At 31.3% G+C, this 13,172-nt stretch overlaps 2 protein-coding genes across 4 annotated transcripts; one reads left to right on the top strand and one right to left on the bottom strand.

The window, feature by feature from the left end:
- Positions 1 to 2,014: 2,014 nt before the first annotated feature.
- Positions 2,015 to 7,655, bottom strand: Mppe (Metallophosphoesterase). Of its 2 annotated transcripts, XM_074122046.1 has the most exons (8): positions 7,522 to 7,655; positions 6,759 to 6,916; positions 5,706 to 5,918; positions 5,388 to 5,556; positions 5,178 to 5,312; positions 3,277 to 3,387; positions 2,282 to 2,525; positions 2,015 to 2,188 (listed from the first exon to the last, which is right to left on the bottom strand). In XM_074122046.1, the coding sequence occupies exons 2-8, from the start codon at positions 6,803 to 6,805 to the stop codon at positions 2,034 to 2,036; spliced, it is 1,074 nt and encodes a 357-aa protein (XP_073978147.1). In that variant the 5' UTR covers positions 6,806 to 6,916; positions 7,522 to 7,655; the 3' UTR covers positions 2,015 to 2,033. The 2 variants fall into 2 exon arrangements, with proteins under 2 accessions (XP_073978147.1, XP_073978146.1); XM_074122045.1 differs by lacking the exon at positions 7,522 to 7,655 and having other exon boundaries at positions 6,759 to 7,018.
- Positions 7,053 to 12,921, top strand: LOC141451030 (poly(ADP-ribose) glycohydrolase-like). Of its 2 annotated transcripts, none has more exons than XM_074122044.1 (12): positions 7,053 to 7,349; positions 7,423 to 7,517; positions 7,869 to 7,982; positions 8,451 to 8,600; positions 8,686 to 8,930; positions 9,018 to 9,100; positions 9,169 to 9,328; positions 10,260 to 10,390; positions 10,762 to 10,955; positions 12,007 to 12,079; positions 12,302 to 12,406; positions 12,506 to 12,921. In XM_074122044.1, exons 1-12 carry the CDS (start codon positions 7,277 to 7,279, stop codon positions 12,820 to 12,822), a joined length of 1,740 nt encoding a protein of 579 aa, XP_073978145.1. In that variant the 5' UTR covers positions 7,053 to 7,276; the 3' UTR covers positions 12,823 to 12,921. The 2 variants fall into 2 exon arrangements, with proteins under 2 accessions (XP_073978145.1, XP_073978144.1); XM_074122043.1 differs by having other exon boundaries at positions 12,007 to 12,226.
- The last annotated feature ends 251 nt before the right edge of the window (positions 12,922 to 13,172 follow it).

The following is a 13,172-nucleotide window of genomic DNA, read 5'->3' as shown; positions in this document are numbered from 1 at the left end:
CAAATATACAATGGGTGTAGGTGTAATGGTTATGAAGCATGAATTTGAAAACAGGAGATCCCTAGTTAGAATTCCACTTGTAGCTACTTTTTTGTGGACAAATGTTAATAGTAAAGTACTATATCACCTAATTTCATAGTTGGACGTTCATAGTTATCTGTTGGTACATAGCAAATGATATGTGATCATAAATTTAATGTAGCATATTTTTTAAATATCATCAGGAGTCATATAAAAAACTCACACAAAAAAATTGAAATACTATAGTCTCTCAGTTAAAATAAAACTTTATTGGTTCGACGTTTCGAATACTCTAATTTCTCAAACAGGACCACAAAAATGTCCGAAAACGTCGAACAAATAGTTTTCTTTTTTTTAAAAAGATTTTTCCCCACAAACTAGCGCAGCACCAGCCAACCAACAATCTAATTATCATTTTTTTATTTTTATTTTACTAAATAATACTGTTTTAATAAACCAACAAAAGAGACCAATAGGAAAAATAAATTTAAAATATGTTGAGGGGAACTCGTGGAGTACCTTGGAAATTCAGATCTTTCCCCTTATAATTCAAAATTTTTAAACGTGGTTATTATTAGAGAGAAATTAATTTTTAATAACTATACTAATTACACTATTATTTAAATTTTTTCAAAAAAAAAAAATATATATATACAGGGTGACCAGAGTTATATGCTCCACCTACTTTTTTTTTAAACGGCGGGAAATTTCGAAAAAATAAAAAACACGTATTTAATCATTTTTAGTCTAGTTTATTTTCAGTGATTGACCCATTTTTTAAAACCATTGTATTTCGAGATACAGCATCCAACTTTTGTTTTTCAAATGGAACGTTATATTTTTTGTTGCATATTTTTGTAGTATTTGAGCTCCTAAAAACAACAAAAAAATTTTTTTTGAAATCGGTTAGGTTTTTCAAAAGTTATGGTAATTTAAAATATGAAAAACAAATTTCAGTTTACTGTCAAAATTACGTTACTTTTTTTAAAGAATCTATTCAAACTGGGCACAATCAACGGATAGGCAAGCCAAAACTCTGGACTCCCACACTTTGCTTGTAGCAGCACTTGTGGTGGCGAAGTCAAGATCTAGGTAGGCTAGAGTTATTCGACATTTCAGATCAACGACTGAAGCTCGGGATACTTTACACTTTATTTTTTTAGGTATCCCCACAAAAAATAGTAGTCCATTTGAGTTAAGTCCGGAGATCGAGGTGGCCATTGGATGGGACAATGAGCCCCTAAGCACTTTTCATGGAACTTTCTGTCCAGGTAACCTCGAACCACTCTCGCATTATGTGCCGGGCAACCATCTTGTTGAAAATGCATATCTAGCCGACGTTGTAGATGAACATCTTCAAGCAGAACTGGCAAAATGTCTCTGAAAAAAAAGTTGGATACCTTTCACCAGTTAAGTTCTCTCTGTATGGGCCGATTAGTTGATTTCCTACAGCTCCACACCAAACGTTTGTAGAAAAAACAACCTGATCGTCGAATAACTCTAGCCTGCCTAGATCTTGTCTTTGCAACCATAAGTGCTGCTACAAGCAAAGCGTGGGAGTCCAGAGTTTTGGCTTGCCTATCCGTTGGTTGTACCCAGTTTGAATAGATTCTTTAAAAAAAATAACGTAATTTTGACAGTAAACTGAAATTTGTTTTTCATATTTTAAATTATCATACCTTTTGAAAAACCTAACCGATTTCAAAAATTTTTTTTTTGTTGTTTTTAGGAGCTCAAATACTACAAAAATATGCAACAAAAAATATAACGTTCCATTTGAAAAACAAAAGTTGGATGCTGTATCTCGAGATACAAGGGTTTAAAAAAATGGGTCAATCACTGAAAATGAACTAGACTAAAAATGATTAAATACGTGTTTTTTATTTTTTCGAAATTTCCCGCCATTTTAAAAAAAAGTGGGTGGAGCATATAACTTTGGTCACCCTGTATACAAATAGAAAAAGAATTTTTGTACTCAATACATAAGCTCAAATTTATATCAATTTGTGACTTTACTTTAAGCACACTAAACAATTATAAAAACGTTTAATTGTTGGGAACAACATGAGCAGAATTATTGGTGGAATGCAATACAGGTACACTTTTAGTTGAGTCAAACGTTGAGGCAACCAGAGAATTTGATAACAAAAATATTCGCCTTTCTTGTCTGGGGAAAAACAATAATTATTCAATCATTTATGATCAATATAGATTAACATAATTACATAATTTGGAAAATTCAAATCGAAATTATACCAACCTATTACAGCCAGTCCATACCCAATATTCTGAACTCCCATGCGATAAGAACATGTAGGAACTAATATTTCATTTGTATGCGACTTACTACTCTGAAATCTCCATTTCGGCAATCTGTCATATTTAACCCTATCGTTAAAAACTTCCACATAGATTGTCTCTCCTGTATTAAGGTCTCCAACAAAATGAACAGATTTATGATCGTGACCAGAAAATATTAGGTGAGGACGTAATCGAGTGATCACCTTGCAAATAAAATTTTTTCAAAATTAAAATGCTTTCCAGGTTTGTATTTCTTCCTTAAGGACTGCATTAATGTAAAGAAATAAAGTATAAACTTATTCATTTGTAGTTTTACAAATAATTCGAAGAAAGTTATTTAAATGTATCAACTCTCATCAAATGTATATTGTGTAGCGAGTGAATGTAAAGTAAACAAGCAAACACACAAAAAAAAGATCTTCATGAGAAATAAAATGTACAAGACATATTGGTCATCCTTCTATTATTATAAATAAGGTGTATTATCCATTAAACCGAAACATGTTAATAATATATATATTATATTATATATTATAATCTTTGCCATTTCCATTGCTCTGGGCAATAATGTCAAATTGAGGTACGGTTTCTTTTTTAAAATCTTCACAACCGGTCTCAACTTGATCTGAACTCTAATTTACTGTTTTATCAAATTCCGTGACCAATAATTAAAGAGCTAATCTCTCAAAATTTATAGTTAGAATCTTCTTCTCGCTATTTTGATTTACAAGAAAACTTATCCATTTTTTTTTTTTTTTTTTTTAAGTAAAGGTACTAATTGAACATTTAACTATCTTTCCCTGCTTGATTTTTAAATCATCAATATAATTTTTAAGTAAATTTCACTATATATTAAACAGTTACAATAACTTTCTATTTATTCTTTGGCAATTGTAAGCAGATTTCTATTCAAATACTATATACTTAATCTTTTAAGTTAATGAAAATAATTACTTTTTCTGTTGTTTCATCAGCATATCCTAACAGAGGAATATGGCTCACTGCTATTCGGATAGTATTGTTTTTATTACTAATAGTAGGAAATCTTCTTAATAATTTATTAACCTGAGAACATAATCGTCTAGTTTTAAAAATTATTTTCAAACATAAATACATGGATTGAAATTGTTAACTAAATTTTTATTTGTGCGGCAAACACTCATAACAGCCGATTTCGTTGCCATTGGGAGTTTTATACAAGTGTCCCTCAGCGATCCGCCATGAAAGATAATGAATTTCCTTGCACATTCGACTTGTATACTGACACTACTTAACTTTAGAAGGGAACTACCTGCTCTTGTACCTCAGTACCGTTCTATGGAGAATGAAGACGCCGCCGCATCTACGTGTACACCTAACGTGGTTAGAGAAAACCTTTACAAAAGATGAGGAATTCTAAACAAGGCATAAATCATTGCACACAAAATCCAGAAGATCTAATTTGTGTAGAAAGTGACCTTTCCAATCCAAGCTAGCTACTATCCCTCCACTTGTTCCGAAATTCGAGAAGGCGAAAGTATGATGTACTCACTTTAAACACTCTTCAGCCTCTTGTGTATGAGTTGGAAAACAGAGTAAGAAGTACTACAAGAAGAAGATCTTAAAAAAGTCATCCGCTAACTGCCGAATCCTAAGGCTATCCATCCCTCTTTATTAGGAGAGAGAGTAAGTTTGGGTCAGGAATTTTCTCCGGAGCCAGATGGTAAGTATTATTATATACAGTAAAAAAATAATATTACTAATAATACTACATCAGGCAATTAAAATTAACATCGACTTTTAGAATCAAAGGGAACAGAGCAAATTCTATTTGTTTGAAACTCAGAACTCCCTTTTGGGATTCCCACTTTCTCAAGTACAGTTCTGACAATTAAAATACGAAGAAGCCAAGAGGAACGAAAAAATTAGTCTTTCACTAGCAAAATACTGTAAAAGTAGGCCAATTTAGAACATTAAAAACTAATAATACATTATTTCTAAATTTAATATTAGAATAACAGAAAAGGATGTTATTATTCTGAAGTAAATGTTGCATAGTAACGTACAATAAAACTTTTGAAACTTTCAATGGACGAAGATTTCAAAAATGAGGATGAGGAGGATTTCAAACATATAATAATGATATGTCCACGTAAAAGTAAAGTAAAGTAATCGCCTATTTTTTCAGGCAGGGCTTAACGTCCAACTACCAATTAGGTGTCGTCGAGGGAGGCGACTAGCAAACGTACTTTACTGTAAATTTCTTTTATTAACCATTAAATAAAATCCAAGGCCTAAGACCGTGAATCGAACCCAGTACCACAATACATATTTGCTTCGCAGGTCTCGCCTCTAACCGCTCGGCTACCGTGGCGCCTATATGTCCACGTTATGTAGTAGAAAGGAAACGAATGTTTGACTACTTATACAGGTATTTAGATGCACCATTTCGCTACGAAGACATAATATTCTCCACCAACATCCATGTGCTTAAATCTTTAGCAGAGCTAGCAAAGAAATATGAATGTATTTGAAAGTTATAGCCGATTAGAATGAATGGAAGAAAATGATTAGAGAAGGATTACGTGATTTTAATTTCGGTTAAGCAATACGGATGGCAGGAATATAGAGTACTGATCCATCCATTAGTTGTAAGGTTTATGTAAATAGTTGTATATAGTAGAGGGATGAATGAGTGAAGCGAATGTATCTATAAGTAAGAATGGAGAGTGAGTGATATTCTAGTGATAAGCACCTAGACGATGCTGGATGTACGGCGAAAGCCAATAATGCCAAAAAAAAAAAATCAAAAGACATCATATACAGTCAACAGCTCAGAAATTAAAATATAAACTTGGTATTAGATACTGCATTACCTTGTAAAATTCTATGTTCTGATATCTCTCCACAATTGGTTTTTTATCAAAATAATTTTCAAAACGCTTTACGTTTGGGAAAAAAATTAGTTCATCTTCACCACCAATATCGTTATCACCTGGCAAAAAAATAGTCTGAAAATAAACAAACATCCAATAATAGACTGCCAATTAAATTTTAATTAGAGCATTATTAAGCCCGATATTCACCATATTTACTGAAGAAGATTCATGATTAAATATCCTTTTGAATCTAGTAAAATAACGTGAAAACTGCTCATCATCTGCTTGGCTACCCTCATCCATTAAATCGCCCAGAAAAACTACTACCGATGGTTCGGCATGCTGTAAGGCATAAAGATAAGTTTTTCGAAGAAATCTGAAAGTAAAACGAACATTTATTAATCAGGGCAATAAAAGCATTTAACAGAAAATATTAGTTTAAATGTAAGTAAAAGTCAACAAATGATAGAAATTAGTTCTGAAAGCTTGGATTAATTTAGACGTAATACCAAATTAAATTTCTACCTGTCTGAATCCCATCTTGCAATCCAAGACTCAGTATTTTCTCCTAGTATTTGTGGATCTGCTACAAACAGTACTTTATAATAGTCTTGTAAGTCACCACAAATTGTATTAGGCCAGAAATTTTTGTAAGAACAGTATACAATCCATTCATTGATGACAACTATAAATGCAATTAAGTGCAGTAGTAAAGAGTTACTGTATTTTCCCCTAAAACTGTTATTAATACCTCTCATTAATTCGGAACAAAAAGAATATTAAGGATAAAGTATTACATATTTTAAATAACATACTAAAATGTATTTGTACAAAAAACAGATACTCGTAATAATTCTAAATTTTGCATATTGTTCTTACTACAATACTATTTAATTCCGGTTAATAGCATACAGTTAAAAAATACCATAGTATGCATTTGCATAAAGTTGTCTACCATATTTTGAAAATGCTACGGTATCTGTGATTAATCTTTATGCTTCATTTCATATTATAAAGAAACCTTTGCTACGTATTTCGTTTGTGGCTGCCTAAATATTAGTAAATCGTAAATTATTAAGCAATTGCCAACAACAATGGAATAAAAAAAGAATCTGAATCTATCTACTATCTTTTTTGTGCGTATATAGGTAGGAACAAAGAAGCAGGATTTCATTTGTAATAACCCAAAAGCTGGGTAGTGTACAAAGCAGCACAGATCTATCTGAACATAGTCAGGAATCTTCATTTGAACCCATTTAGTGATTGAATGAAAAACTTAACTGACGAGTGGGTTAAGTTTTAAATGCTAAAAAAGGGCTGCAAACGAGACAATTCTAAAGAAACCAACTGTGCAATATATACTAATATGCAAAATATGTACTAAATGTGCAACGTTTAAGTATTCTTACTCGTAAAAGTAACGAGTTTTGGCATTTTATTTTTTTGTATTTACTTATTTCTTTTTTTAGAGCTAAATTTGTTAACTTTCATTCAAAGGAATGATTAACGCTTGTTACTCTGCCAAAAGTTACATTAGCAACGTTCTAATAAGTTATTTTAATTTATTGTAACACTTACTACTTTCTCAGGGTAAAAATAAGTTTCCTACAGAAATACATAGGCATTTAACGTATTTCCCTTCTTATATTTCTAAAATCTCTTTTAATAATTCCGATTATTCTTACGTCATTTGCCTCACATTTTGAACTATTACACATCTGGTCACTATTCTAAATCTAAAACCAAAGTTGTTTACCAAATTAATTAAGTTAAACTGTTAAAGCATCGAGGGTTGCAATCATAACAGTAACGAAGTGTAACCTTCCCGAAACTTTACTTAAAAACACAGATAGCAACGAGCCTGTTATTTTGGATAAAATTTAATTGATAATTTTTTTTTAATTGGAATCATCATGTGATATTCAAAGTTACTAATCACTTTTACTAGTACTGAAGTTTGCTTAGTAATGATTTCTCAACTTTTAAATTATTGTCATGCCTCTAATTTTTGCATATACCAAATTCAGAGAACACAATGTGTGTATTTTAGTTCAGTTGTCACCTTTTCTAAAGTAGACGAATGACACATCATAAACATGTCTGAACTTAATGTTTCTCAGGATCTATTTGAAGAATCATGCTCTTCACAAACAGTTAGCTCAGAAAAAGGTATATCCTCACTTTAAAGTTTTTAAATCATTTTATTTGTGATTTACTGTAAATCTAATATCTGTGGGAGTAGAATGGCTTGGAGTTAGTATAGAAGAATTTAAGCTTAACACAACCGAAGACTATGTTCCTGTGAAAGCATCGTCCAACCATACAGTTTTGTTTAAGGTACCTTTATTTTATTCCTTTCATTTCCACTGCTTGAGAGTAAATTCTCTTATTTGTGATTGTAGTAGCGAATAAATCATTACATAGATGAAATATTTTCTTGATATCCTCTGTTGGAAACTTTAATACATGGATTTCAGAAGCATATGTTTAACGCTCAGATAACATGTGACCATCCTCCTTCTTTTACCATATTTATGTAAACTGTAGTAATGCAATTCCAAATATTCAATATAAAACAAAAATTCTGAATTTTTAATTTTGTTATTAATATTTTTAAAAAAGGAAGTTACCTAGCTTTTATAGATATTTAAAATAATTTATTTTAGTAAATTTGTTCTTTAATTGTAGGTGCCGGTTGAAAATGATGCCTTTGAACCATATCCCGAAGTGAAAGTTGATAAATGGGATGCACATCATGTGAGGATGCCTCATTCCCCTCAGAGCCTTTTTCCAGTGTCTGAGGTAAAGCCATGTTTCGGGTTCTTAAGAACTTATTGCGCCAACTTTAGGTGTAATAATAGATTGATGCTTTCAGAGCTGTTTACACTTGAAACCTTAAACTTGCCCTTTCAAGTTTTGTTCTCGATCCCCAATGTACGTTTCTTTCCTGAGAGAATAACCTCCCCACGAATCATACTCCTGTCTGTAGTACATCTCCTGTTTCCATTGATGGCTCACATGAGCAGTTAGAGAAATATGAGTCCAGACCTTCAACAAACAAACCAGAGTTCAAAACTAAAAAGTTTAACAAGAATTCTCACCATTTTAAAATTATAGTGATCACACTCGAATGAGAGGCGATAACCAACTAGAATTAAGAATATTTAATATGAAGTTAATTCAAAATATTTTTTGGCTAATGGCCACAGGCATAGGCCCCAAAAAAAAAAAAAAAAATATTTTTACGAAGTAAAACATTTATTTTTTTAGTCTCGCTTAGAATCCAGGTGGCCTTTAGTAAAAGCTGCTCTTAAAAAAGATATATCGTCAAGTAAGGAATTAGAGTCTGCTATATTTTCCTACAATTCCAAAGGCAGTCAAAAATGGTCATTTGATGCTCTTCACCAATTTTTTTCTAAGGTGAGAGGGTTAGTATGTTTATTAGTATGAAAAATTAATCTTGGGTGGTATTTTCGCAGTTTTTAAAAATTTAATTTATTTTTAGACTCTTGATCCTGGCGAAACGAAATATTTTTTTAAAACTGTTCTTCCTGGTATAGTGGAGTTGGCTTTTGACATTGAAAGAAAAATCCCTGGTGGCATACCTTTTCTGAAAAAAGGAATGAATCGGAGTATTAGCATGTCACAGGAACAAGCTGCAGTACTTTTAGCTAACGCATTTTTATGTACATATCCCAGGAGAAATTCAACTTCTCAGAACATGCAGTTTCCTAGCATAAATTTCAACAGGTTTGATTTTTGATTTCAAAGTACATTCAAGTAAATACATTGCTTTCAATAAACCTTGCCCAAATATAATCAAATAATTTTTTTTAGACTTTTTCAGTGCGGTTCTTTAGTTAGTGTTCAACAAAAATTGAAATGTTTTATTAATTATTTTAGAAGGGTTTACAAAAAACGTTAGTAATGTTTTTCTTTTTATAATTTAACACATTAAAGCAAATCAATAAATGATATCAATTTTTAGGACCTCAAGGAGTAATAACATTTACAAGGCGATGTGTAAAAGCTAACAATCTTCCTATTTGGGCAGAAAATGAGTCAGAACTGACTAAACTGTATATATCTCACAAAGGGACTATTGAAGAAGATGGCGCAGGATTGTTAGAAATTGATTTCGCCAACAAGTAAAAAGTGTTAAATTTTTAATTAAATCTCTTATTGGAATTTCATAAGTAATCGAGAATACATTTGAATTCGATAATTTCACCCAGATACTTTCTTTGAGGTGTGTGGGTTTTTGCACGATTATTGTTTCATTATACACACCAGTTTAGCATTTTTCTTTGGTATATGTGATCGGTGGTGACACTATTCTGTAGATACATTTATTTTGTTCGCTATACAAGATGGATTTGTGTAGTTTCCAAGTTCCGTAGTGATAAACAGTAGTCTTCTTATCTTCTTTGTAAGTCCATGATTGTGTTCGGCTGAGGCACTTTGGTTATGCAAATTTTCCAAAGTTGCTTCCATTGAAAATTATTGAAACTCTGTGTTGGGATTTTATTTGTATTAACAAATTGTATAAGCTATATTATAAAAGTTATTGGCTGTACCTAAAATCCTTTTTCCGAATTCTTTAACAACTTGTATGACTCTTTTCCTATCCAGAGCAAGAATCAGTGAAATAAGTATTTGTCTTGTGATTAGGATTTTTGGTTTTAGTTAATTTTTTTGAAAGATGTGTGAATGATTAACCTAGTCTACTTATAACATTGATCCGAGCGGTTATGAGTTAGCGAAAGTGCATTTTTTTTTATTTCTCTATCACTTTTTTTATGTTTGTTATATTCTTCCTAGAATTTTGACTTTTAGTGGGCCCAAGGTGAAATAAAAATTGCCTCTCTGAAAAAAGCACTTCAGAATGTCAAACTATAAAATTGTTCTTATTTTATTACTATATTATTATTAATTTTTTAATGAAAAAATTTTTTGTATACAGGGTTTGATGCAAATCAGAGAACAAATACAAATTCTTAGAAAAAGTGTCTGTTGTGAAATATATGAATACTTCTTAATCTATGAAAATTAATTGTGCTCTATTGTTTAAACTTTTAGATATATTGGTGGTGGAGTTTTAGGCCGAGGAGCTGTTCAAGAAGAAATTAAATTTCTCATTTGCCCAGAATTAGTTGTCTCAAGATTATTTACTGAATGTTTAGATGATAATGAAGCACTTATCGTGACGGGTAATTACAAATCTTGGCCAATGAATGTTTTTTGGGATTTCTGAGTCTACTGTTTTAATTTTAAAATTATTACTTTCAATAATATTATAAAATTCTTAAAAGTTAAAAAACTCTTTATTGTAAAAGAAATTGGAAGAAATTATTGTTTATCTTTACCGTCATAGCTCACATGTTTTCCTTAGTTCTTATCCTTCTTCAGAGGTTGATTTGCAAGTAGTTGAAGGGTTTGGCTTCAAATTAGAAAATATGTGAGTTATGACGGGTAAAATCACTGCTATTCATTGGAAGAAGTAATTCATCATATTTTTCCTTACCAATCATCACATCTCAGTATTTATTTAAAAATATTTTATATAAACTGTCATTTACAGGTTGTGAAAGGTTTAACAAATACGTAGGATATGGAGATACGTTTACTTGGGCCGGCAATTATGTAGAAAGTAAAATGAATTTGGATTCTTATAGAAGGCTTAATTCTGTAGTTATAGCCATAGATGCTACACATTTTAACGCATCTCCTTCTGAGCAGTATAAACTTGTTGCTCTTAATAGAGAACTGAACAAGGTAAAATTAGAAAAACTAAATTATAAGCTAAGATAGTGATAATCATTGACTACTTTGCTGTCACAGTGTTTCTAAAGGCATTCTGAGAGAGGTCGTGTATATTGTAGATCCTTGATATTTTCTAACACCATAGACCAGTGGTGGGCAAACTTTTTTAATGGGGGGCCACAAAGTTTAAGAAATACTAGAGGAGGGCCAGAATTATAGATAAAATGAATTTTGTGTTAAAGCTTTTAATCATAATATTAAAAAAACATTACAGCATTACACACTTGTGTAACTACGCGGCTAGTTTAGCTTCACCTATAGGTTATGAATCTATTATTCTACTAAGTAGAATCTACTTTATAATTCTCGACCGTCAAAACGTAATTATAGCGGGCCATATACTATCCATGTCGATGGACCCTCGGCGGGCCGGATTAAATACTTTCGCGGGCCGGAGTTGGCCCGCGGGCCGTACTTTGCCCATCACTGCCATAGACAAACACCAAAATTTTTGGTTTAGATAACACTAAAATTGTTAATTTTGTTATTATCAGTTATTAAATATGGTTCGCTGACTAGATTTGATTTATTTATTGGCAAAAGCAGTCAGAACAGTCTCATGACTCCCATTTTTATTTTTCCAAAAACAATTATATGAGAGATGTTTCGGAACTCCCCGGATCCATCATCAATCTCGAAACCAGTTTCTTAAAAAAGACGTAAAATTGCTAAAATCTATTTTCATTATACATAATACTGTTAGTATAAAATACAATAAGTTTCTGTTTTTGTTTTTTAGTCTTTTTTTTATGAATTTGTTTCGAGACGATAGATAATCACTGTCTTTGATAAAAAACTTTATAAATATTTAGTCTTAACCTGTTCTACATAATTAGTTAGAATTTTTTGTTGAACAGAATGACTGTTACTCCTTAGATATCAAGCTTGATAGGTTTCGGATCTAATTTTTTCAAAATAGGCGTATACTAAGCTGAGGACTGTGTTGAATGTTAGAAAAAATCATTAATAAAGATCAAATAAATAAATATATTTAACATTTTAGGCGCACGTGGGATTTTCATTTGGATCTTATGGAAATATAGCGACTGGAAACTGGGGATGCGGTGCATTCAAAGGTGATCCAAGGTTTAAATTTTTAATTCAATTGATGGCGGCTTCTGTTAATAAAAAAAATGTTGCCTATTTTACGTTTGGAGATATTAAACTCCGTGACGATTTATATGCAATGTATAATTTCATTAAAACTAATAAAGTTACAGTTGGTAAGTTTTAATAAGCACTAAATCTTCATCCTAAATTGAAACTTTTGGTTTTAAAATCATTCTACTTTTGTATAGGTACATTATGGCACATATTGAGCGCATATTACGATACAAATGTTGCTAAGAAGACAGGTTTGTCCCTCTATGATTATTTGCATTCCACTTTAGGAACTGAAAAAGGTACATACAGACGTTTAACTAAATTGTTCATGTTTTGATCCCTCAATTAGAAAATTAAAAATAAACGAAAAAGTTTTAAAATGTTTTTGATTGTTTTAGAAACATTGATGGAAGTTTCCGATAATTCTATTGATGAAAACAAGTCACCAGAAAATGACGATGATAGTATAAAAACAAATGATACTTCTGTGAAATGTCAGGAACCTGTAGAAGCTACAGTATATTCTTTGAAAACTGATGAAGGGAGGAAAAGATGTATAGAAACGGAAAAAGAAAGATGGGGTGCATATCAAGACGCCATGGCAAAACATTCAAATAGTGATGAAAAAAATATAGCTAACAGAAGTGGCATGAACAAAAATGCTCCTGTAAAGAGAAAGATATCAGATTATTTTGCTAAAGCAAGCAATAATTGAAACTGTTGGACTGAGCGTAAGAGCTTTGTGAATTGTATATGTTAATTTTTATACCGTTTTGTTATTTAAAAAAATATATATCGATTTCATTATTTTTTATCAGTTTTGAGCCCACAAGAAGTTTATCAGTTGATCACAAGTTACATAAACTATTATGTCTTACAATTAAGCGATTAATTTACTCTAGCAAACTCCAAACCAGCTTGCAGTCCAAAGTCGCCCTAAAAATCCTCTAAGGTAATGTTTTCGGGAAAAAAGTTTAAATAAAGTAATAGACCTAAAAATGTTTGGTGTATATTAAAAGAGAGTACAGAGTTAAAAGAAAATTCATGTTCCATTTTCAAAAAATG

Source organism: Rhodnius prolixus, unplaced genomic scaffold (genome assembly GCF_049639745.1).
Source record: "Rhodnius prolixus isolate KJV_2025 unplaced genomic scaffold, Rpr scaffold_8, whole genome shotgun sequence".
NCBI lineage: Eukaryota > Metazoa > Arthropoda > Insecta > Hemiptera > Reduviidae > Rhodnius > Rhodnius prolixus.
Note: the sequence above shows the minus strand (reverse complement) of the source record. Positions and strands in the feature narration are given on the sequence as shown.

Excerpts from the sequence above, each read along its gene's own strand:
- Mppe (XM_074122046.1), bottom strand. The coding sequence starts at position 6,805 with ATGCCTATGTATTTCTGTAGGAAACTTATTTTTACCCTGAGAAAGTA. Across the intron at positions 5,313-5,387 it reads AATCTTCTTCAGTAAATATG|ACTATTTTTTTGCCAGGTGA; the intron begins GTGAATATCGGG and ends GTTTATTTTCAG. Across the intron at positions 2,189-2,281 it reads GTATGGACTGGCTGTAATAG|ACAAGAAAGGCGAATATTTT; the intron begins GTTGGTATAATT and ends GTTTTTCCCCAG.
- LOC141451030 (XM_074122043.1), top strand. The coding sequence starts at position 7,277 with ATGTCTGAACTTAATGTTTCTCAGGATCTATTTGAAGAATCATGCTCT. Across the intron at positions 9,101-9,168 it reads TAGAAGGGTTTACAAAAAAC|GACCTCAAGGAGTAATAACA; the intron begins GTTAGTAATGTT and ends ATCAATTTTTAG. Across the intron at positions 12,407-12,505 it reads CACTTTAGGAACTGAAAAAG|AAACATTGATGGAAGTTTCC; the intron begins GTACATACAGAC and ends TGATTGTTTTAG.